Source organism: Tachypleus tridentatus, chromosome 5 (assembly GCF_004210375.1).
Source record: "Tachypleus tridentatus isolate NWPU-2018 chromosome 5, ASM421037v1, whole genome shotgun sequence".
Lineage (NCBI taxonomy): Eukaryota > Metazoa > Arthropoda > Merostomata > Xiphosura > Limulidae > Tachypleus > Tachypleus tridentatus.
Genome location: NC_134829.1, coordinates 24,111,981 through 24,137,026, shown reverse-complemented (window position 1 = coordinate 24,137,026; position 25,046 = coordinate 24,111,981). Strand labels below are relative to the sequence as shown.

Genomic DNA, 25,046 nt, shown 5'->3' with positions numbered 1-25,046 from the left:
CTCTGGGGATCTCAACTCCTTGACTTCTGGGTAACCAGCATAACAGAGCGGAAATTTTCCCACGATCATACTCTCCAAACACCACCAACGTAAGAGTCTCAAATATGATAAAAACTAATGGTAATTTTCTAGAAGACTAACAATAAACACTAGACGTATGTGTAGAGAGAGGGGGAGATAATCTTGATTTCCAGAAGACTAACAATAAACACTAGACGTGTGTGTAGAGAGAGAGGGAGATAATCTTGATTTCCAGAAGACTAACAATAAACACTAGACGTGTGTGCAGAGAGAGAGGGAGATAATCTTGATTTCCAGAAGGCTAACAATAAACACTACACGTGTGTGTAGAGAGAGAGGGAGATAATCTTGATTTCCAGAAGTCTAACAATAAACACTAGACGTGTGTGTAGAGAGAGGGGGAGATAATCTTGATTTCCAGAAGTCTAACAATAAACAATAGACGTGTGTGTAGAGAGAGGGGGAGATAATCTTGATTTCCAGAAGTCTAACAATAAACACTAGACGTGTGTGTAGAGAGAGAGGGAGATAATCTTGATTTCCAGAAGTCTAACAATAAACAATAGACGTGTGTGTAGAGAGAGGGGGAGATAATCTTGATTTCCAGAAGTCTAACAATAAACACTAGACGTGTGTGTAGAGAGAGGGGGAGATAATCTTGATTTCCAGAAGTCTAACAATAAACACTAGACGTGTTCGTAGAGAGAGGGGGAGATAATCTTGATTTCAGAAGTCTAACAATAAACACCAGACGTGTGTAGAGAGAGGGGAGATAATCTTGATTTCCAGAAGACTAACAATAAACACTAGACGTGTGTATAGAGAGAGAGGGAGATAATCTTGATTTCCAGAAGGCTAACAATAAACACTACACGTGTGTGTAGAAAGAGAGGGAGATAATCTTGATTTCCAGAAGTCTAACAATAAACACTAGACGTGTGTGTAGAGAGAGGGGGAGATAATCTTGATTTCCAGAAGTCTAACAATAAACACCAGACGTGTGTGTAGAGAGAGGGGGAGATAATCTTGATTTCCAGAAGTCTAACAATAAACAATAGACGTGTGTGTAGAGAGAGGGGGAGATAATCTTGATTTCCAGAAGTCTAACAATAAACACTAGACGTGTTCGTAGAGAGAGGGGGAGATAATCTTGATTTCAGAAGTCTAACAATAAACACCAGACGTGTGTGTAGAGAGAGGGGGAGATAATCTTGATTTCCAGAAGTCTAACAATAAACACTACACGTGTGTGTAGAGAGAAAGGGAGATAATCTTGATTTCCAGAAGTCTAACAATAAACACTAGACGTGTGTGTAGAGAGAGGGGGAGATAATCTTGATTTCCAGAAGTCTAACAATAAACAATAGACGTGTGTGTAGAGAGAGGGGGAGATAATCTTGATTTCCAGAAGTCTAACAATAAACACTAGACGTGTGTGTAGAGAGAGAGGGAGATAATCTTGATTTCCAGAAGTCTAACAATAAACACTAGACGTGTGTGTAGAGAGAGGGGGAGATAATCTTGATTTCCAGAAGTCTAACAATAAACACTAGACGTGTGTGTAGAGAGAGGGGGAGATAATCTTGATTTCCTGAAGTCTAACAATAAAAACACTAGACGTGTGTGTAACAATAAACACTAGAAAGAGGGAGATAATCCTGATTTCCAGAAGACTAACAATAAACATTAGACGTGTGTGTAGAGAGAGGGGGAGATAATCTTGATTTCCAGAAAACTAACAATAAACACTAGACGTGTGTGTAGAGAAAAGGGGAGATAATCTTGATTTCCAGAAGACTAACAATAAACATTAGACGTGTGTGTAGAGAGAGGGGGAGATAATCTTGATTTCCAGAAGGCTAACAATAAACACTAGACGTGTGTGTAGAGAGAATGGGAGATAATCTTGATTTCCAGAAGGCTAACAATAAACACTACACGTGTGAGTAGTGAGAGGGGGAGATAATCCTGATTTCCAGTAGACTAACAGTAAACACTAGACGTGTTTGTAGAGAGAGGGGGAGATAATCTTGATTTCCTGAAGACAAACAATAAACACTAGACGTGTGTGAAGAGAGAGGTGGAGATAATCTTGATTTCCAGAAGTCTAACAATAAACACCAGACGTGTGTGTAGAGAGAAGGGGAGATAATCTTGATTTCCTGAAGACAAACAATAAACACTAGACGTGTGTGTAGAGAGAGGGGGAGATAATCTTGATTTCCTGAAGACAAACAATAAACACTTTTGATGACAGATCTAAAAGTTTATTATTTTTATTTATTACTAGCTATAAGATATGTTAAATAATAAGATACTTTCCTCTCATGGCTTAGCTGGAAGTCTCACAACTTAAAAAGATAAAATTTGGGTTTTGATACTAGCGATAAATAGCTTACTGTGTAGTTTTGTACACAATATCATACAAAAAATATTAAAATACGTAGGAGAATAGCTTTACTTTATTACAACTGACAAAAACTGAAATATTCAGCCTTTTCAAATATGTTTTAAATAATAAGATAAATTCAGTAAATAAATAAATTATTTGTCTTTCTTAATAATTTAACTCATGAAATTTCCAAAGAACTTTACAAACACAATTTAAATTCCCTGTAAAATACCACGTGACCTATAATGTGATTTTAATAATAAATATATTATATGACTGAATATCAAACGTATAAACTTGATTTTGAAGGATTGAATGTACTGATGAGACTGGTGCTCTTTGTTTCTTAACATAACTTGATATATAAACCAACAGATAAAAAGTCAAACATGAAATTTGATCAATTTCAACGTAGAATAAGAAATAATGTTTTTATTTTAAAATGTTAAGAAATTTGAAAGTGCACCTCGCAGAAAAATTAATTAGAAATTTACCCAAAATTTCTCGAGTTATTTAAAATATCGAAAATCTAATCTTGATTAATGTATCTGTTGTGATTGTTTGTGTGTTTTTATATAGTCATGAAATACCTGAAATACAGTCTACTAGTGTATAACTGGTACAACATTTCTTTTAAAATCGTCACATAACCGTAACTTGAACTTGACTACTTTAACAATATAAAATGACTTGTAGAGGTATTTATTTAGGTTTATAATTATTTTAGGAGAATATATAGTAAAGTTTACTTCGTGTACTTAACCAAACTGAACACAAGACTCGACAAATGATGAAATGCATATAAACAAGTAAACATATTCAGTTATATCTAAATCGCGACTAAAAGTTCAGTAATTGTGGGTTAATTTAGGTAACTGTATTTTATTGAAAATTTCAGGATCAAAAGTACGTTGATAAAATGTTTCTTAAATGAAGTGAACTGTGCTTACCAGGTATCTTACGTATGAAAAGGTTTCTACCTCACACACTTTATCAGTTATATGTTTCGTTTGATGTTAACATTTAAATTGCTTACCTTAAGATAGATTAAGTCATGAGGGGGAAGTGAAAAGTAATTCTTTAGGCTTTCACATACACTGTCAAGGGAAGGGCTGTGACGATTACACAATTAACCGGTTACGGTTCGGTTACGAGGCAAAGATTAACCCATTACAAAAAGTCCGTAATCGTCGCAGCAGTAGTTAAGGGATATTTCTTTTGACTGACCATTACCACAAGGTAGTCTTTCAAGAATGCTTGTAGCCCCGGGTGCAACTGGAACATATCCACTCATGTCCGTTGAATGTTTTACCAGGTACGGTAGAGCAAAAGCTCCACTCATACCAGGACTGACCACCACAGGACGTATCAAGTTCAAAGCTTTAACTACGTCGTTAATGAACTCGCCGCGGTCAGAGATTCGTGCCTTCTCGCTGTTACCGAAACCTGCTACAAAAATATTCAAACATAAATGTAGAGTAAATAATGTATATACAAACAAAGATTGCGCCGCGTAGACTGCAGGTTAAAGGTCACCAGGATTAAACTTTTGCATAACACATTTATGCCGAAAATAAGAAATACAATTGTAGATTTACACAATTGATAGATTATTAAACATGATCGTTTAAAAACGTTAAATTCCTAAGAATAACACATACTAATTAATTACATACTTAACATGATAGCCTATTTCACTACACAAGAGATACACAACTGTATTTGAAACTCTATTCACAACTGGTCAGGGTCCAAAATGGCCAGGAGGTTGAGACGCTTGACTCGCATCTGAGGGTCGCGAGTTTAAATCCCCGTCACACCTAACATGCTCGCCCATTCAGCCGTAAATCCAATATTTATTGGTAAAGGAGTAGACCAAGAGTTGGCGGTGGATGATGTTAACTATCTCCATTTCCTCTAGTCTTACACTGCTAAATTAGGGACGGCTAGCGCAGATAGCCCTCGTGTAGCTTTGTGTGAAATTTAAAAAACAAACAAAGAATTTAATTTATGATAAAGGTCTTGACTACCTATCTCTTCATTCAGTGATGAACTGACACCTATATCCAAATATTGTAATGTTAAATTAGCAATGAACTGGAGTCTATATCAAAATATTGTAATGTTAAGTTAGCAATGAACTGGAGTCTACATCAAAATATTGTAATGTTAAATTAGCAATGAACTTGAGTCTACATTAAAATATCGCAATGTTAAGTTAGTATTGTTTGTTTTGAAGTTAAGCACAAAGCAACACAATAGGCTATCTGTGCTCTGTTCTGCCACGAGTATCGAAACCCGGATTCTAGCTTTATAAGTCTGCAGGTGTACCGCTGTGTTATTGGGGGGGGGGATCGTGAGTAATGAACTGACGCCTACCTCTAAATGTTGTAATGTTAAGTTAGTAATGAACTGACGCCTACCTCTAAATGTTGTAATGTTAAGTTAGTAATGAACTGACGCCTACCTCTAAATGTTGTAATGTTAAGTTAGTAATGAACTGACGCCTACCTTTAAATGTTGTAATGTTAAGTTAGTAATGAACTGACGACTACCTCTAAATGTTGTAATGTTAAGTTAGTAATAAACTGACGCCTACCTCTAAATGTTGTAATGTTAAGTTAGTAATGAACTGACGCCTATCTCTAAATGTTGTAATGTTAAGTTAGTAATGAACTGACGCCTACCTTTAAATGTTGTAATGTTAAGTTAGTAATGAACTGACGACTACCTCTAAATGTTGTAATGTTAAGTTAGTAATGAACAGAAAGCCCACCAGATACATTCATTGCCACAGTCCGGTAGTCCATTGCAGCCAACACTTGTATTGTGCCCAGGTCCAACCAGGTTTTGGAAGAAAACCCTGCTCCGTGCAGTAGAAGGATGGAGACGTGGAAATTGGAAGTGTCCTTAGGTAAAGCTTCACGGTAGAAAACTTTGACATTCTGGTTACAGTTATGAAAAAAGCATTTTTACAAAAAATAAAACAATAACGAAACAACAAACAAACAAACTTGTTATATAAATCTTTAAGTGTTCAGGTTTTTTATTTTGTAAATTCTTTACAAATTCTCTTTTTATTGTGCATCAATTTTGTTATACAGGGCCTGGCATGGCCAGGTGGGTTAAGGCGTTCTACTCGTAATCTGAAGATTGAGAGTTCGAATCCTCGTCAGACCAAATACGCTCGCTCTTTCAGTTGTAGGGGCGTTATAACGTGACGGTCAATCTCACTATTCGTTGGTAAAAAACTATCCCAAAAGTTGCCGGTGGGTGGTGAGTACTAGTTGCCTTCCCTCTAATCTTACACTGCTAAATTAGCGACGACTAGCGCAGATAGCCCTCGTGTAGCTTTGCGTGAAATTCAAGGCAAACAAACAAATATTTGTAACCAAAAAAAAAAAAAGTACGCGGTTTTGAACTGAATAGGTCTTTTCATCTTTGGTGCACAGCATAGTCTTTCTAACTATGTTTGTTATCTCTTATGAAATCATTGTACCACCCCATTTTTTGTTGGTTAAAAAAAAATGTTTTCGACAGATGGTTTTCACGCTTTGACAGTCAAGTGAAATTCAAAAGCTTTTAGAAGTTGTTTTTTCTTCTCTGTTTTCCTGAAGTCTATCAGTATTGTAAAGTCTTCTCACCAAACACCCTGTCATCACGAGAAGGAAACGGAGAGAGATAGAATTATTTATGTAGTTTTTTTTTCCTCAACCCATAATATTCATAATTTCATTTCCGATATGTCTTTAGCCTATACGGTTGACGTATTACCTGTCATGACATTGAAAGCATTCCAGGACTGTAATTCTTCTAAAGTTGTCAGTGAGCTTTCTTTATATGCCTAAAAACTGGAGTTGGCAGCAGTTTCAAGCCTTGACCGAAATATACAGCACTGTCGTATTACGTGGAGAAAATTTTCAGCTTGAGTACCACACCGATTTTAGAAGGACAAACTTCACAAACCCTCGCCTTTCAACATTAAACTTAAAAAAAGAGATACACACACACACACATATATATATAAGTTACGTAATGGATCAGCAATTTTAAAAGAAATCTATAATAGTAAATTTCATAATAACGGCATTACATAAGTATATATATATTTATTTATTTTTATACCTAAGTTTATACAATCGAGTAAAATCACTTTGTGAGAAGTAGTATCTATTTCTAATGGTTAATTTTGTCGCAACGTTTGCCTAATTGTTTGTATCTATTGTGCATCATGGCTTTATACATATACAGCTTTACACACGTTCGCACACACACTGTTCGTTTTTTGTTTGTTTTGTTTTTTCAATTTCGCGCAACGCTACACAAAGGCTATCTCCGCTAGCCGTCCCTAATTTAGTAGTGTAAGACCAGGGGGAAGGCAGCTAGTCATCACCACCCACCGCCAACTCTTGGGATACTCTTTTACCAACGAATAATGGGATTGACTATCACATTATAACGCCACCTTGGCTGAAAGGGCGAGCATGTTTGGTGCTGCGGGAATTCAACCCCGCAACCCTCAGATTACGAGTCAAACGCCTTAATCCACCTAGCCATGCCAGGGCCCAGTGTGTTCGTAACAATGGATTTTAATGTCGTAAGTCCGTCAACTTGTCGCTGACCACTAAGGGGAGCACCATATATACAAATATATTTTTGTAAAAAAGGTATCTATCCAGGCTTACTACTCAAGTATATACATAAATTTAAATAAGTTAATCTACTGGTTTTTTTCTCGACTATACTTAATTTAGTTAACGTTATTTTTAAGATCATCATATCCTTGTAATGTTCTGTAAATGTTATATCTCACAAAACAACTCATAACTGAACATTTACTATTCAAATCATATTTGTCTACTGTGTAAAATCTTGCCAACAGTTTGTTCTGTCTATCTACCCATTTATTTATCTATCTATTCGTTTATCTATGACAACTTTGGCTGAACGTGTAGTGAAAACAATAATTATGAAGACCTCAGTTTAGAAGAATATTTTTATTCTATAATAGAAAACATGAAAATCAATAAATAAATGCACTATGAACATGCAATCCACAAGGTAGCAAAAACGTGTTTGTAGGCTTGAAGTTTTGAAATTTATTAAAATATTAGCTATGAACTATAATCAAGAATACAGTTAAAGTAGTGAGCTGTAGAAAGGCTTATTGGTTTTAACTATATCTCAGGACGCCTTAGAATGTTTTATCAGAATGATAATATATAATATCTGTATTTTTCAAAACTTATACGCGAAAATGAAACCAACTGAGCGTAAAAAAAAAAAAAAAGCTTGACACAGATTTTGATTCTGGCAGCGGCTGCGGTCTCCAGTTACGAGAAAGTGAACAAATAAATGATTATGTTTCATAAAACCCTTTGTCATTCTTCGCAAAGTTATGTCTACCTTGTTTATAAAAAACACCATTGAACATCTCCAATTTAAAATCGATCAAAAAATAAAAATAAAAAGTATTTCGCGCAGAATGAGGATGAACTGTGAAAGATTTTGCATTTTTTTTACTTACCGTCAGAGTCTTGGCAGAGTGTTCTGCGATATGTGATGCTAGCTCATTGGCTGATAAGTTTATTACGTTAATGACGTCACTACAGCAATCAGTGCTATATAATGAACAACAATAAGGTGTAAATCACTATTCGAAGTACGAAACGAAAATGTTTAGCGTCTTTCAGAGTCTGCGAACTTTGTATTGTTGAGCTTACTACAAAAGGTATGTATTTTGTATAGGTGCGTAAAATTATCCAGATTTCAGCAGTACGTTTCATGTAAGTATGCCAATTGTTTGCAAATTCTTGCAGCTTTCTTCGTATGTTTATTGTCTATTATTCTCAGTTTCGTTGAACCTAGATGTTATATATTTTTCCTACTTCAGTCTAGTTTTGTGTCGTTTTAAAAGCTACTTACTACGAATCCACAACCTGAAATAAGTACCTCGTGATTGAGGCGCTCGACTCGTAACATGCGGGCCAGAAGTTTGAATCTCCGTCACCGAACATGTTAGCCCTTTCATTTATGTGGATGTTATTACGTCACAAGTAGTTCGACTATTCGTTTATTAAAAAGAGAAGTCCAAAAACTGACAGTGTGTGGTGCTGGTTAGCTGCCTTACCTCTATTCTATTACTAATAAGTAATGACGACTGTCACAGATCGCCCTGAAGTAGCTTTGCGCGAAATTCAAAACAAACAATGAATCTATGTTTTTTTCCACTCGCTAGGTGGCGAAGGAGGAGTTTCAAAGTATTCCATGGAAACTCACCAGCTGGATCCACTAACGGAAATGTTGCAAAACAAGACATGGTATAAGAGATCATTTCTTTTGATTTGCATCTGTCATGGTAAGATTTTTATGATAAATTAATCACGTTAAAACCCAGAGCAGTTGTAAGAGCAAATTCTAAGCCGTCTCAAATTAATATCGAAACCAAATAGGACATAGGAAAACAATTTATCCAAAACTAATTACACGTTAAAAAATCTAGTTCAGCGAGAGAGTTATTTATATTGGTAAGCGAACCAGCTTTGTATTCCCTCTCTTGCTCGCAAATTGTTCAGTTATTTTACTTTTCGGTAATAATTGTTTTCATAGGGGTTGCTCGTGGAGAATTAAACACTGCAGTCTTTGAAGATGAGACCACGACGCCATTTTATGATAACAGCGATTATTTTACACTTAGTTCTTCAATCAGTACTGAACAGGCAACATCTATTGATACTGTTCCTACTACAGCGGTACCAGATTCTGAACGGAATTCAACTTCCGTTTTAAAGTCACCTGCGGATGTTTTTCTAAAGCCACAAATTTTCGTGGATGATACCTGGGTAGACTTGAGTAAGCCAGAGGAGGTAAGACTGGATATAGTTATCAGACGTTAAAGATAAAAACAATAAAAGACTAAGTCTAATAAATGAAAAATCTATTCTAACGTACCTGAGTTTACTTTAAGTTGCTAACGTTGAAAAATGTTAGGTCGTAGATGGCATTAACTTAATCTCGACTTCAGAATCAGTGGAGATTTCAGGTTTCTGAAGGTAGTTAGGTTAAAGTGTGGAAAGCAAGAACGGTCATGAAGATAAATTACGAAGCTCTATATTAGCATTACATTTTCTACAGCACGTTTGCATACATATATTTGTGTTTCAGTAAACTTAGAATTAGAAAGGTACAGTCATGTGAAAAAGTTAGGACACCCTATGAAACCCTGTGTATTTGTGTAACATATTTGGATAGATAGATATTTAATATCAATTTTAACTATACTGAGAGATAATAGGAATATAACTAAACAATTAAAACCGAAGAAAAGACTTTTCAAGATCTTCTGTACATGTAATTCTACAAAATGCATATTCTAACTAAGGAAAAATTAAGTCATCCTACCCCCTAATAGCTAGTGTTACCCCCTTTGGCTGAAATAACTGCTGTGAGACGCTTCTTGTAACCATCTACCAGTCTCTGACATCGGTCTGAAGAAAGTTTGTCCCACTCCTCAATCCAGAATTCTGTCATCTGTGAGATGTTTGAGGGGTTTCTTGCATGTACAGCCCGTTTCAAGTCACCCCACAGCATCTCAATAGGATAACGATCTGGGCTTTGACTTGACCATTCCAGGACTCTCCATTTATTAGTTTTAAGCCAGTCCTTGGTGGATTTACTGGTATGTTTTGGGTCATTGTCGTGTTGCAGAGTGCAGTTCCGCTTCAACTTTAATTTTCGTACAGATGGTTTCACATGATCCTCAAACACCCTCTGATACACAGTAGAATTTATGGTGGATTCTATGATTGTGAGCTGTCCAGGTCCTGCTTAGGCAAAGCAGCCCCAAACCATGACACTTCCACCTCCATGCTTCACAGTTGGTATGAGGTTCTTTTCCTGGAATGCTGTATTTGGTTTACGCCAAACATGTCCTCTGTGCTGGTATCCAAATAATTCAATTTTGGACTCATTTGTCCATAGAACATTATTCCAGAAGTCCTGGTCTTTGTCTACATTCTCTCTGACAAACTTCAGTCTGGCCTTGATGTTTCTCTTAGAGAGCAAAGGTTTCCTCCTTGCACACCTCCCATGCAAGTTAAACTTGTGCAGTCTCTTTCTTATTATAGAGGCATGCACTTTCACATCAACAGTAGCCAGAGCCTGCTGTAAATCCCGTGATGACATATTAGGGTGTTTGGAGACCTCTTTTAGCATTTTGCGGTCTGCTTTCGGAGTGGATTTGCTTGGACGACCAGACCTGGGCATGTTGGCAGTTGTTTTGAAAGCCCTCCACTTGTTGGCTATTTTCCGGACAGTGGAATGGCTGACTTTAAAATCTTTTGGGATCTTTTTAAATCTCTTACCAGACTCATAAGCTGCTACAATTTTCTTTCTGAAGGCCTCAGACAGCTCTTTTGCTCTCACCATGATACTCACTCCTACTTCAACAGTCAGGAGCACACCAAACTAAATGTCTTAGGTTTAGTTTTTCTTATTAACTCTGCTCTGCAGTCTTTATCAGTTCTAGATTAACACGATTATTGAATTCTAAGGTTATCTTTTTTTGTTGTTGTTTTTCAAAGTGGCTTCTTCAATAATTAACACTAATTTGCATATTTTGCTTTTAATAGATCTGTTTTGAAACATCCTGGTAAATTATTTGTACTTTAATCTACATTATATTTTATAATATACATAGATTAATCATTCGTTTTAGATTGATCTAGATTTTTTTAATTGTTTCGTTACAGTTTGACTAATGATTTTCATGTGACTTGGATTTATAATTTATTTTAGCATATCTTACCAAATGATTTTAACCTGAACTGAATAATTTTAATCGCTTAAATATAGCTCGAATAACGTATTTTAAACTAATAGGGATTTGTTTAATTGTTTAACTATAGCTTGACTAGTAATTTTAAACTGACCTGGATATGTTATAATTGTTAAAGCTTCGCTTATGATCTTAGCCTGAATTGAATGTATTTGGTTTTTTAATTGTTTTAGCATAGTTTGGTTTGGTTTGTTTTGAATTTCGCGCAAAGGTACACGAGAGCTATCTGCGCTCAGCGTCCCTAATTTAACAGTGTAAGACTAGCGGGAAGGCAGCTAGTTATCACCATCCACCGTCAACTCTTGGGCTACTCTTTTAACAACGAATAGTGAAATTGACCGTCACATTAGAACGCATCCACGGCTGAAAGGGCGAGCATGTTTAATGTGACGGGGATTTGAATCCGCGACCCTCGGATTACAAGTTGAGCGCCTTAACCACCTGGCCGTGCCGGGCCTAGCATAACTTGACTAATGATTTTAACTTGACAATAGTAGCCAAACAGGGAGTTAAATCTCTGGTTCATGTCTTGTTACCGCTGTGAGAAGGTTACAAAAGTTGAATTTCGTCAAAAACTACTCGAAAGCTATCTACGCTAGCCGTTCCCAATTTTGGAGTGGTAAACTAAAGGGAAGGCAACTGCTCAAGTCCACCCACCGGTGGACTGCTCCTTACCATTGAATAATAGGAATGACCGTCATATTATTACACCCCTTGTCTCAGACCACTTTTGACAGTGCTTTTTCATCATCGTGCTATACTAGCATTTCGCTTGACCCGTAGTAATGCATATAACAAACTGCTTACTATAATCAGGCCTAGCATAGCCAGGTGGTTAGGGATCTCGTCTCGCAATATGAGGGTTGTGGATTTCAATCTCCGTCTCACTAAACATGCTCACCCTCTTAGCCGAGATGGCGTTATAATGTGACGTTCAATGCCGCTATTCGTCGGCAAAATAGTAGCCAAAGAGTTGGCGGCGGGTGGCGATGATTAACTCACCTCGCTTAAGTATTTCACTGCTATATTAGGGACGACTAGCGCAGATAGCCCTCTTGTAGCTTTGCACGAAATTCAAAACAAAGAAACAAACAATGCTATAATTTACGAAGCGTAGTGGTGTAATCCTATAATACCTAAAGGACTGACCAAAGTCCAGCTGTTTCCTTACCTCTTCCGACTCCAACAAGTGTTCCTAATTTGAAGACGTAGCTACTTCCTTTTCCTCGATACGTTAAACAATGTTGACTGTATTCAATCACTGCTTTGTTTCCTTCTAGCCACGATGTCATCTAAGGCTCCAAAATCCCAGTGCATCATCATACTATAACGGACTTTTATCATGTGATTAGCTAACCAGGCCTGCCCTGGCCAATCATGAGATACAATCTCATATCTCACCATCTCATGAATCTCCTCCTGATGTTTAAAAGTTATCCTTCAAAAAAAAAAAAAAATTAGGGCCCGGCATGGCCAAGCGTGTTAAGGCGTTTGACTCGTAATCCGAGGGTCGCGGGCTCGAATCCCGGTCGCACCAAACATGCTCGCCCTTTCAGCCATGGGGCGTTATAATGTGACGGTCAATCCCACTATTTGTTGATAAAAGAGTAGCCCAAGAGTTGTTGGGAGATGGTGATGACTAGCTGCCTTCCCTCTAATCTTACACTGCTAAATTAGGGACGGCTAGCGCAGATAGCCCTCTAATAGCTTTGCGCGAAATTCAAAACAAATAAAAAATATTAACATCACCTGTCTGATCATATGATCTAAGATAGTTGTATAATCATTCTCGTTACCACTAGCTTCTAAAAAGATCATCACAAGGGTTTTAGGTCTGCCTGTAATATATTATGGCTTAAACATATTTACATGATACGCTAATCCTGCCACTTCTCTATCCACCACATACCTCACATTACCGACACGCTTAACTATGGGGAAAGGACCTATTTTTCTTGCTGCTAAGCTATTTTGGGGTCCAGAACTGCAACTATTTGATTTACTTTAATTTTTTTATATTCTTTAGAATTCTTATCATAGCGAAGTTTTCATTACTCTTATGAGTAATATAATCCTCTTTCACAACTTTAGCCTGAAGTTGGTCACATATGTTAACGCATTTCATGATTCGGAATTGTCTCTTTTAAACCGACAGATAACGCCATCTATTTTGGTAGCTTGTGGATTGTGCTTGTTATAATGTCGGATAATAGGTTTCGCATGAGGTTTAGAATATACAGAGGTAAGAAGTTTGCTGTTTGTGATAGTGACCATGGTATCAAGAAAAGGTACAGAATCGTGAAAATATAGATAGTAAAACACAAGCTAGGATCAAAGTTCAAAAGCTACTGTTGTCCAATGGCTGCACGTATAATTACATTCCTCAGACATTTCACAGTTTTGACTCACAAGATATTAACAACTGACATCAAAGAAAGAAGCTGCTACATTATGGGTTACGTCCTTCGTGGATGACCCTTTAACTAAACATCTTCGTTACGCGATTAGAAGACCTTGTTTGCATGTCAAAAATCATACAAAAACCTGGAAGAAAAGTGAAGGACAGTTTCACTTGTCCATCCTTTAATTACAACAATACGCGTTATATTTAACCATATTACTAACTGTGTTGGTAATTTCTTTCAAAATTTTCTCTTTCGACACCAAATCTATAATTTGTCACCATATCATTATAGTTAGATCCTTCGATCTATTCAACTAGCAATCAAACACCCTTGTTTCCTTCTCTTTTAATATCTTAATTGCTATTTTCCCTATCTCTTTGAACTGTTATAACTCTCTAAACTTAAGTCATACATCTGTAAGAAAGTTTATTTCACTACGTCTTACTTCAATTCGTCTATGCACCAAATCTTATTGTATGCTGGTGATGTATTTCAGTTAACGTAAGGATTAGTTTACTCACTCTATCTTGTGGCTATCAACCACTCTGCTCTCACTATTTTTTCAAAATTCACAGAAAAATACACCCGTAGTGCTTTTCCAAAATTGAAGCAACTGCACATGGTTGTTGTTTTTTTCATATATATTCCAGCCCCATCACCAGGATTACTTTGTCTTGTTCTCACCATATAATCAGTTTTCTTTGCTTGTCCCTATTTTCAAGCTGCAAAAATCTTTTTCCAGCTTCTATTTCAAGCACTATTTCAGATGCTAAATGTTGCATCTCCATATGTATCTCAGAAAACTCTACATCTTTACCATAACAACTTTCAGAAACACCACTCACAGTTCCCGTATTTTCACAAAACTCAAAGTTATAAATAATCTAATACGACTACAATTTCAATTAATACTTCATGAATCTCATTTTTTTTAAATGCAAGTACAAGTTATACATAATTATCTACAATTATTTACCAACTGAATTTTTCAGTGATTTCCAGTTATCATCCATGCTAACATTAATTCTGTATTTTTAAACAATGAACAAATAATTTTTAATCAGCAAAGGTTAACTGAACTATCGTTAAGAGCAAACAAGGAAAGCTACTCTCTTTCCCGCCTTCACTACTTCATTTTGTTGAGTTTCCTCCTCGACCTATGTTAAGGAGGTTCAAGATGAAACTCGTGATTCCCACTTCTGACATCGTTTGTTGTACACCAGTTTCTGACACTACTTTGTTACAGTCGTGCTACACTCGCGCTTTGCTTTCTCTTCAACTTTATTAAGGTTGTGCATATTTCTATCAGGAATTTACTCGGAGTAATGTTGTTGTTTGGAATTAAGCACAAAGCTACACAATGGGCTATCTGTGCCTCGTAGTAATACAAATAAGCATTTGTAATTTTCCATCAGTGCAGAGCTACTGTAGCCTTGATGAATTCTAGGACCAAAAAAAAATAAAAGATTAATTTTCCATAGACCCTCCATTGTCCATAGTCTTCGACTTTCAAAGATCTGCTTCGAGTAGATCAAAAGCACATTTCTTTGAAGCTGAGTGAAAAAAACATTTATCAGCTTAAATCCTTGTTTATTATGTTGTTAATAACATCAGGATATATAAGCATCTTCTTGGTAACGTTTTCTTTTCAAGAAGGGGGGAATTTTTCTTTGTTAACCTGACGATGACCGATGACGTTGTTCGCTTTTCTGTATAGTGCTTTCTCTACTCATACCAGCGGTTTCTACATATACATTTTATCTCTACAGGTGGGTTTTTCTCGTCTTCACGGACTTTCTGAGGCATAACCTTCACTTTGTGGACGAGGCTATTTATTTCGAAAGGTGTAATTTCAAAACTATTTGCTGTTCTTTACGCTCTGCTCGAGTTGTAACACTTCAGTTTCGAACAATGAAGGCTTCCTTCTTTGAGATGTCACATCTTTGAGATCTGCCTCATTTAATAATGTTACTCTATCTTCTTTCTCAGGAAGAAGTGTGTCGCGTTCATCAGCTGCACACAACTTCTCACGAATTTAATGTCAAATCTATGGCAACACTCCCCAGCTTTAATGCATATAGAATTTTTTTATAATGTATCTCTAGATAACTGATGGACCACCAATCTTTTCCTTTAGTGAAAAAAAAATGTGCATTTAACAGACAACTTAAATAGTAAACGTCTTCTAAATGACACAAAAATAGAAAAGAAATATAAAACTACAAAAACTATATTATTTATTTGCAGGTAAAGCTGTTTTTTCTTGTTTTGTTATTTTGTCTAGTCAAACGAGCTGCCTAGTATTCCAGGAATTCCAGGAAAACCTGGGAAAGACTACCCTATCTATGGAATGCCATTACCAAAAACGAAGTTCCGGTGTAGAAAACATGGTTATTTTGTTGACACGGACTCTCGTTGTCAGGTAAATGTTTAGGTTCATATAGCATGTGCAAGGGTATTTGAATACTGGTGAATATTTTGAATATTCTAGTAGTTAAGCAGCTTGTTTTTTTTTATATGATATAGATTGATTAATGTGGAAGTCAGAGAGTTGTAGATTTGAACAATAGCAGCTTTATTTCTAATACGCCTCTTTGAAACATCCAGATACAGGTTATGCACATGACGTCGTGCTTTGGGCCGGATTTGTATACTTCACCATATAAGAACAAACAAGTGAATTAGTGTCGAATCTAGCAATTAAATGCTTATAAATGGGACGTGTATGAATGCCATTTTGTGTTGTTGCTCGTACAAAATACAGGTCTAAACTTTGGTCATCTTTGTTGGTGTCTTCATGTCGAATAATTGGATGCTACATGGGATCAACGCTTTCCTAGTATTGATATTCATGTGCAATGTACAGTCAGGACTTGGCCTTCTGGTTGAACTGTAACCCAAATACTAAAATGGCTGTAGGACAGTCGTTGTGAATAACATTCCTACAAACATATTCGTATTCTATTAAAAGTACTTTCTTTCACACAATAAAAATATCATGAATGTTAATATCAACATACCACCATAGCTTTAAGTTATGGGATTGATAATATCAACATACCACCATAGCTTTAAGCTATGGGATTGCATAGGGAATATTTTTTGATGCAGACCAATGAGATTGAATAGGGAATATTTTTGATACAGACCAATGAGATTGAATAGGGAATATTTTTGATACAGACCAATGAGATTGAATAGGGAATATTTTTGATACAGACTCAGACAAGCCCACCTATCGCACAGTTATTAAAATGGGCTGAAATAAAGTATTAATACAAAACCTTTCGTGTGTGAACTACTCGCCATTTAAAAACCTTATTAGTTTTAATTAATACTTTACAAAAATTAAAATATAGCTTTTTAAATAAATTGTCACTGTTGAGTTATTTTAACACGTTAAATATCCATTAATTACACATATATCCAAATACACATTAATAAATTATATTATTTCGGAAACTACAAATATATTTAGGAGCCTGTAGCTCATGCTTGCTTCATATAAAATGTGAATATTTGGATAGAATCATCTATTAAAAGCTTTAGTTGTACAGGACCTATAGAATGCAAATATATATGTAACGTTGGAATCCATGCGTCATGTCGTTAAACAATTACGTGTTTTTTTTCCAGGCCTAAACGTAAGCAACATTAGCGAATAACCTCACAAACAAGTCAATTTTCCTTGAACTTAGAATATGAATCGTGAGCACACATGAAATGCTGCTAAACAAATAAAGGTGATTAATTAGACATTATCTAGCTAGGTTTAACAGTTTTTCTACTTGGCGCAGTCTGTCACTGTGCAGCCAACTTTTCACAGGATATTTATAAGTATCTAAACTTTGTATGCCTTTGATATAAGGTACTAAAATTAAAGACTAGATAACTGAAAATATCTGGGCATTCCACGTCGAAAATGTCCACAACTATTCTCTGTTTATGAACATGACTACCGAAGCGGCAACTAAATTCGTGGTCAATGCCATGGGTAATAGAATACGGTTCCATCATAACAATTCTAAACTACTAACCTTCTACGTTGCACCGATGTTTAGGCGGCTTATTTAAATCCTTTGTTAAAACACTATGCGCAGATTGTCTTGTTGCTTTATGCCGTGAAACGGCAATCAAAGAACTAAATGCAACGTTTTCCTGCAAATAATGTAAGGTTGTAGTTGAAAAAATTGTATGTTTAGGTCCGAAATGGCAGATGGTAAAACTCTGTCCGCTTTCAGTCACGTAACTTCATGACCTCTATAGCACATGACGTAATTGGTTAGAAAAAATTGTCTCTTAGTTAGCTTTGTTTTGGTCCGGCATGGCCAGGAGGGTTAAAGCGTTCGGCTCGTAATCCGAGAGTCGCGGGTTCGAATCCCCGTCGTACCAAACATACTCGCCCTCTCAGCCCTGGGGACGTTATAATGTGCGATCAATCCCACTATTAGTTGGTAAAAGAGAAGTTCAAGAGTTGGCGGTGGGTGGTGATGACTAGCTGCCTCCCCTCTAGTCTTATTGTTACACTGCTAATGTAGGGACGGCTTGCGCAGATAGCCCTCGTGTAGCTTTGCGCGAAATTAAAAAAAAAGGCTTTGTTTTTTACACTATTATATAATGATAAATTAGGAAAGAAAACTGTGGTTTTAATAGTGAAATTCCACCATAAACACCCTAAATTTTCTACCCAGAAATCACAAGTTTAATCCTGATGTTCTTTATTTACCACAGTAACCTGCGTTCGTACATATGAAACATTAACGACACAGATGTATTTATTCATTTGAACTAATTAATTGAAACTGTTACTGATAAGGAATTGAATTCTTAGAATCCATCCAGCACTGTGATAACTGGCGAAACTACGAATAGAATAGATCCTAAATTTCTTTCTCGCCGAAATGTAAAATTTTAATATTACAACAAAAAATAATGGTTCGTCCTCTGCAGCGTAGAGAATTTAGAAGAATAAATTATTAGCGTTAATGTTATATATTATTATAATGTTTATATGAAAACAGGTTACTTCCGGTGTTTGTTTAGAATTTCGCCCAAAGCTACACGAGAGCTGTCTGAACTAGCCGTCCCTAATTTAGCAGTGTAAGACTAGAGAGAAAACAGCTAGTCATCACCACCCATCACTAATCCTTCGCCTACTATTTTACCAATGAATTGTGGGATTGACGGTAACATAACAAAACTTCAACGGCTGAAAGAGCGAGCATATTTGATGTGATGAAGATTTGAAGGTTACCAGTCGAACGTCCAAACTATCTGGCCATGCTGGGCCTTGCTCACAGTGAATATAGAAGAACTCGTACATGGCACTTATGAGTAACATATGTACACTCTAAAGATTCAGGTCTTTATTTAGAATTAGTTTTCTACCTACGACGTATGTAAGCACCTTATGTTCACTATGTTGAAGCAAACTATGGACAACAAAACTCTTTGAAGTCAGTACAAAATCTCTATTGACCTTGCAGCTGTAATAAAAACCCATAACAAGAACTATAGCATTTTAAACATGAAATCTCGTAGTTCAAGAATACATAGACACTGAAACCTTTGTTCAAACCAGTTTATTAAAAATCGCATGAGATTTTAACATCAATATTATCTTTGTCTTCTGATTTTCACTCTTTCTTCCAGATGTACCACATCTGTCAAGATGACAGGATGAGCAGTTTCTTGTGTCCGAATGGAACAGTGTTTGATCAGAGGTATCAGGTGTGCAACTGGTGGTTTTCAGTCAAATGTCCATTCGTCCCTCCGTTTCTTCAATCCAATGTAAAACTAAAGCTCTGAAGATCTCCTTATATGGACCTATAGTAACAAAAGGGGAACACTCAAACATATCATATCAAATATTGATCTTCATTAGTAACAGGGAAACACTAAAACTTATTCTATCATATATATATATTCCCTCTATTGCATAGAATAAAATTATATCACCTTAAGAGAAATACGTTGTATATATGAAAATCTTAAACTAAAGGGACAAGGCCAGTTTAACAACATTGAATAAAGTCAGATTTCATCGCGTATTGCAAGAGTTTTGTTGTGGTTGTTGTTATAAAGCGAAATCATAAAACATATATAATCATAAAACAGTTGGTTTGCTGTGTAATACTGAATAATAAATTCAACGAAACGTTCTAACATTATTATTCACCTGAATTAATTTCGGTTATTACATGATGAAGTAAAACCACGTATATAACATACTAATATATCTTGCTTGTAAACAGTAAACCAATTCAAGATACGAATTCGTTACTAAAATGCTTCACGCGATTTTTCCTCAAACATTTTATTAGTAGGAAAGTTTTCTTGCAAAATACTATTATTTTTTTCTCTTTTCAAGGACTTGAAAAAATCAAGTAAAATTCAGTTTTATTCTACCAGTAATTAATTTACACAAATAGCAGACAGGCTCATATATGTATATAGTAAACTGTGATGTGATAATCTGACAAACACATCACGAAATGCTGAAAATAAACATTTTCTGCCGTTTATTTTGACATTATATCCTTTTATCACCATGTTTTATCGTTAAATTACTCTTTACACCAGTTATTCCACACCAAAGATTTTTACGACTCTTTTTGCACCCTCTAACACTGAGTTATCATAGGAACAAGACAGCTAATTATAAAACAGATTAACTCGATCGTCAAAGAACTGCCATTATATAGATATAAGTAACAAGAATAATAAAACAGGGGCCGGTACAATGTTATTTTATTTTGTTATACACGTAACAGTTATAAAATAAATCTTAAAGCAAAACAATACAATTGTACTAAACTAATAGATCCAAAGGTAGTTTCTCAGGATGTAGTCAGCAAAATGTTAAGTTATATAATTTGTAACAATGATAACAAACACGTACAAGATTAAATGAAAGTTGTTTTATACACGCACCAGTAACTTAACTATAAACTAGTTTCATGTAGATCTGACATCTGTTTTAAATAAGTAGTACCTCTCATCCTTAAACTTATTTCATCACGTCTTCTAGCGAGAATTTTGAACAAATTATTATGTATAGCTACTTCACATTTGCCACGTGCATGTTTTTGTAAGTTTCAAATTGTCATTCATCACTAAAGATGATTTTTCCCTTATGTTCTAATCATATAGTACTTGAACTTCTATACCACAGAATCGCGTCAAGGGCAATTATAGACATGGTTAAGGCACTCGACTCGTGATGCGGGTTCGAATCCCCATCACACCAAACATGCTTGCTCTTTCAGCCGTGGGGCCGTTATAATGTGACTGTCAATCCAACTATTCCCAAGAGTTGACGTTGAGTGGGGAAGAGTAGCTACCTTCCCTCTAGTCTTACACTGCTAAATTAGGGACGGCTAGTGCAGATGGCGCTCGTGTACCTTTGCGCGAAATTCAAAACAAAACAAACGTAGGTGTTTTCTTAAGTGAGAGGTCAAATGTACCTGACCCTCCTGGGTATTTAACAACATCAATACCCAAATACCCACACAGTCAAACTTGGAATTTTCTTAAGTATAAAACTATCTTTACACTTGAAAAAAAAAAGTATTTTATTTTTAGGTTTAAACAGTGCTTTTAAATCAATACCCGAATAAGTTTGACGAAACAGTTTATATTTTATATTTCATATCTGTATATGAAAAATTGTTTTTTGACAGTTCACTTTCATATCTGTTGGGGTTTTATTTTTTCTTTATCCAAATACTTTAAGTATGTTACTTAAAAGCATTTCTAGTTAAAAACATTTGACTTTTTTTACTTCCTTACAAAACATTTTATACATGCTAGCTTGATAAACTGACATATTAACTGAATTTTTTGAGATTCATCTGAAATAAAACTATAAAAATTAAGATATGAACTCGTTAAAGGTATTCATTGATACACTTCAAAGTTTTCGTTTTATTTATGAATTTCGCGCTAAGCTACTCGAGGACTATCTGCGCTGGCCGTCCCTAATTTAGCAGTCAGTGTAACACTAGAGGGAAGGCAGCTAGTCATCATCACCCACCACCAACACTTGGGCTACTCATTTACCAACGAATAGTGGGATTGACCGTCACAATATAACGCCCACACGGCTGAGAGGGCGAGCATGTTTGTTGCGACGGGGATTCGAACCCGTAACCATCAGATTACGAGTCAAGTGCCTTAACCACCTGGCCATGCTAGGCCGAAGATGTTGTCAGTGAATTCCATTTGCTATGAGATTCTATCCACTAAAGATAAACATATAATTAAATCATGCTCTCTTAATTTAACTTATTTCAAATTAAATTATCAAAGCTTCGTGTTTCATACCATCTATGGAATATAGAATCGAAACTCTAAACACAATATTCTAATCTTTGCGTTTCGTATTATCGAAGGAATTTGATATGCAATGGAACCAACTTAATATGGATCCTACGTAAATTTATCACTTTGATCATACGTAATGATGCTGTATGAAAAAAATTGGTTAACAATAAACTTCAACAAGTTCTGAAATAAATGCCTTTTAAATCTTAATATAAAATTTTCATTCTGATATGCAAGATCATTTGTTAATTGTAAAGTCTCTTCTAAAGGGACTCCAGTGGCACATCGGTATGTCTGCGGACTCACCCCGCGAGCCACCGCGTTTCGAAATTCGTGGTGGGCAAAGCACCGATAGCTCATTGTGTAGGCTTGTGCTTAATTACAATCAACCAACTCTTCTAAACGACTAGTTTATTTTGAATTTCGTGCAAATACGAGGGTTTTCTGTGCTAATCACCTCTCATTTAGAAGGGAAGGACTAGAGAGAAAGCAGCTAGTTATGACCACTAACCGTCAATTGTTGGGTTACTCTTATACAAAGGAATAGTAGGATTGAACGTAACATTATAATGTCCCACGGCGGAAAGGGTGAGTGTGTTTTGTTGAACTGGAATTGCGAGTCAAACGCCCTAATCCTCTGGCTATGCTGGGCCTCTCTTCTAAAGGAATATTAATAATAAAAAATCTCACATTAAAGTTTGTACGGCAAACATTCTGCATTTCGTTCAAAAATCAAAATTATTTTTAATGGATATTTTGTATATATAATCTATTGTTCCAAAAATTTACTAAGGTACCAGAAAACTCACGATTATATATATATTCGAAACTAAAGGTCTAAAGACTCAGTGGTTCCCAAACTTTTTTCAGCTTGTTACCCAATTTAACATGCCACATTAAGCATGTTATCCCTTTCACAAAATGTTTTCAACGTTGATATATATGGGTAAATTAAACTAGAGATATATTGCACTTTATTTATTACACTTTATTTATTTACAATTTATTTATATAATTTATTTACACTGAATTACACTTTTAATTATTGTATTTGATCATTGTGCATTTCTAATGAATATTGCCAAAGATGTCAAGAACATCAGTGGGATGGATGGAGTTGCATACTTGAAGCTAGTTTAGGAATTCTTGGCTTTGTGGTTGAAAGTGCCAGCCTGGCATCGTTCGCAACATTCAAGCGAGTCCTCTTTTTTGTTTTCATCCCCAGCACGGTTGAGAACCCCTTCTCGCACAGATACGTTGTTGAAAATGATACCAACAACTTCAAGGCTCTCTTGAACAGAGTTGGCGAGTCAGCTAGTTGTGAAATCCAAAAGGAATCTGCATTTTGGTTTTGGAATTTGACTTTCAAGGCTTCATTTGCTCGCATTGTGATTCACTCCTCCTTTGCAGGGAAATCATCATCATGAATGGCCTCATCAGGTACAGAAAAGGGATGAATGATCCACTGAAGACTGGCTGTTTTTTAGGTCACTCTCTGGAAAGTAGTGCTGCATGCTTGTTTCAAGCCCCTTCAAATGGTCGCTCATCTCTTTGTTGATGGTCTGTAAAAGTGATCCAGTATCATAACTATTCTCCTCAACAAACTGGTCTAGGGTGGGAAACTGAGCGATCACTCCTTTCTCCAAGCGTCGAATCCAGAGTCTCAATTTTCCCAGAAATGCAGTCACAGTGTGATGGGCATCAATGACAGTCGTGTTTTAGCCCTGGAGTTGCAGATTATCACTGTTCAGTTCCGCAAATATGTTAGCCAAGTAACAAAGTCGAGCAAGCCACTCCTTATCAGTGAACTTGGTAGCAAAAGGAGATTCTTCTTGTTTCAGAAATTCCTGAAGAGCCGTTCGGAGCTCAATGACTCGACGTACAACCTTGCCTCGTGACAACCAGCGAACATCGGTGTGGTAGAGCAGAACTTGATACTGCTCTCCCATTTCCTTGCACAGCTCCCTGAATATGCGCGAATTCACATCCCTGGACTTGATGAAATTGACGATTTTCAACACATCTTCAAACACTAATTTCAGATTACCAGGCAGGCTTTTTGATCCAAGAGAGTACCGATGAATGATGCAATGATCTACAGAAATTTCTGGATTCACAGCTTGTATGAGGCCCCGTAATCCACGATTACGATCCATCATCGACGATGCTCCATCGACGGAGACCTAGATTAAAAAAGAAAAACTATTATAGATTGCGTCAGTTAGTCATTCTTACTTATCTTTTGCGTTATAATTATATGGTTTTAATTTAATTTAATTTATTTTGGTACTTTAGTATTTCAGTACGACAGGCACGATACTTTTTTGTGAATTATGTATAAAATATTAGCTACACTACAGCTACTTGTACAATAAATAAAACTATATGACTATATGCCATGTAATTCATTGTATTTATACTAATCTAGACTTTATATAAACATCTCTCCCTACCTGTTGAACGCTGTTCCAATCCAATCCATTCGTGGTAAAGAAACTGTTGATGATATTGAAGATATCTTCTCCCTTCGTGGTTGTCAGCAGATCTTCGCATAATAGGAACTCTTTTTTGATCTTGTCCTGGTGGACGTAACGAACGAACCCAAGGAGAACAGCACAACTGGCTACGTCACACGATTCATCAAATTGCAAGGAGAATTTGCTATATGAGCTTTCCTTGATCTCTGTTGTAACTTGGGACAGAATATCTGATGCCATGTCATCGACTCGTCGGCGGATTGTGTTGTTTGATAGAGATATGACACTCGCTTGATCCTCCCCACATACCTTGCTTACCATCTCGTATGCACAAGGCATAATCAGATTCTCTGCAATGGTGTGGCATTTTTGTTGTTCGGCAACTTTATATGCAACAAAGTAAGATGCTTCGACCGCAGCTTGAAGATTTTGGGCTTGAATTCCAGATGAACCGAACTGGATATTCTTCAGTGCTACAGCCCGGCGCTGAAAATAAGCCTGATCCTCATTTTGAAGATTTGGATGGCACTTCTGGAGGTGAGCTGAGAGTTTTGATGGCTTGAGGCTTTCATTTGTCAACACTTTGTGAC

General features: G+C 36.2%; 3 protein-coding genes across 5 annotated transcripts in view; 1 reads left to right on the top strand and 2 right to left on the bottom strand.

Annotated features, from left to right (window-relative positions):
• Positions 1-25,046, bottom strand: part of LOC143250725 (frizzled-10-B-like) — a 255,452-nt gene that overhangs the window by 187,853 nt on the left and 42,553 nt on the right. The window lies entirely within an intron of this gene.
• On the bottom strand, positions 3,576-6,072 carry LOC143251286 (putative protein-lysine deacylase ABHD14B). The gene is made up of 3 exons (XM_076502725.1): positions 6,058-6,072; positions 5,190-5,358; positions 3,576-3,859 (listed from the first exon to the last, which is right to left on the bottom strand). Exons 1-3 carry the CDS (start codon positions 6,070-6,072, stop codon positions 3,576-3,578), a joined length of 468 nt encoding a protein of 155 aa, XP_076358840.1.
• Positions 8,041-19,700, top strand: LOC143250723 (uncharacterized). Its single transcript, XM_076501662.1, has 5 exons — positions 8,041-8,144; positions 8,652-8,771; positions 9,023-9,279; positions 15,939-16,076; positions 19,307-19,700. The coding sequence occupies exons 2-5, from the start codon at positions 8,681-8,683 to the stop codon at positions 19,460-19,462; spliced, it is 642 nt and encodes a 213-aa protein (XP_076357777.1). The 5' UTR covers positions 8,041-8,144; positions 8,652-8,680; the 3' UTR covers positions 19,463-19,700.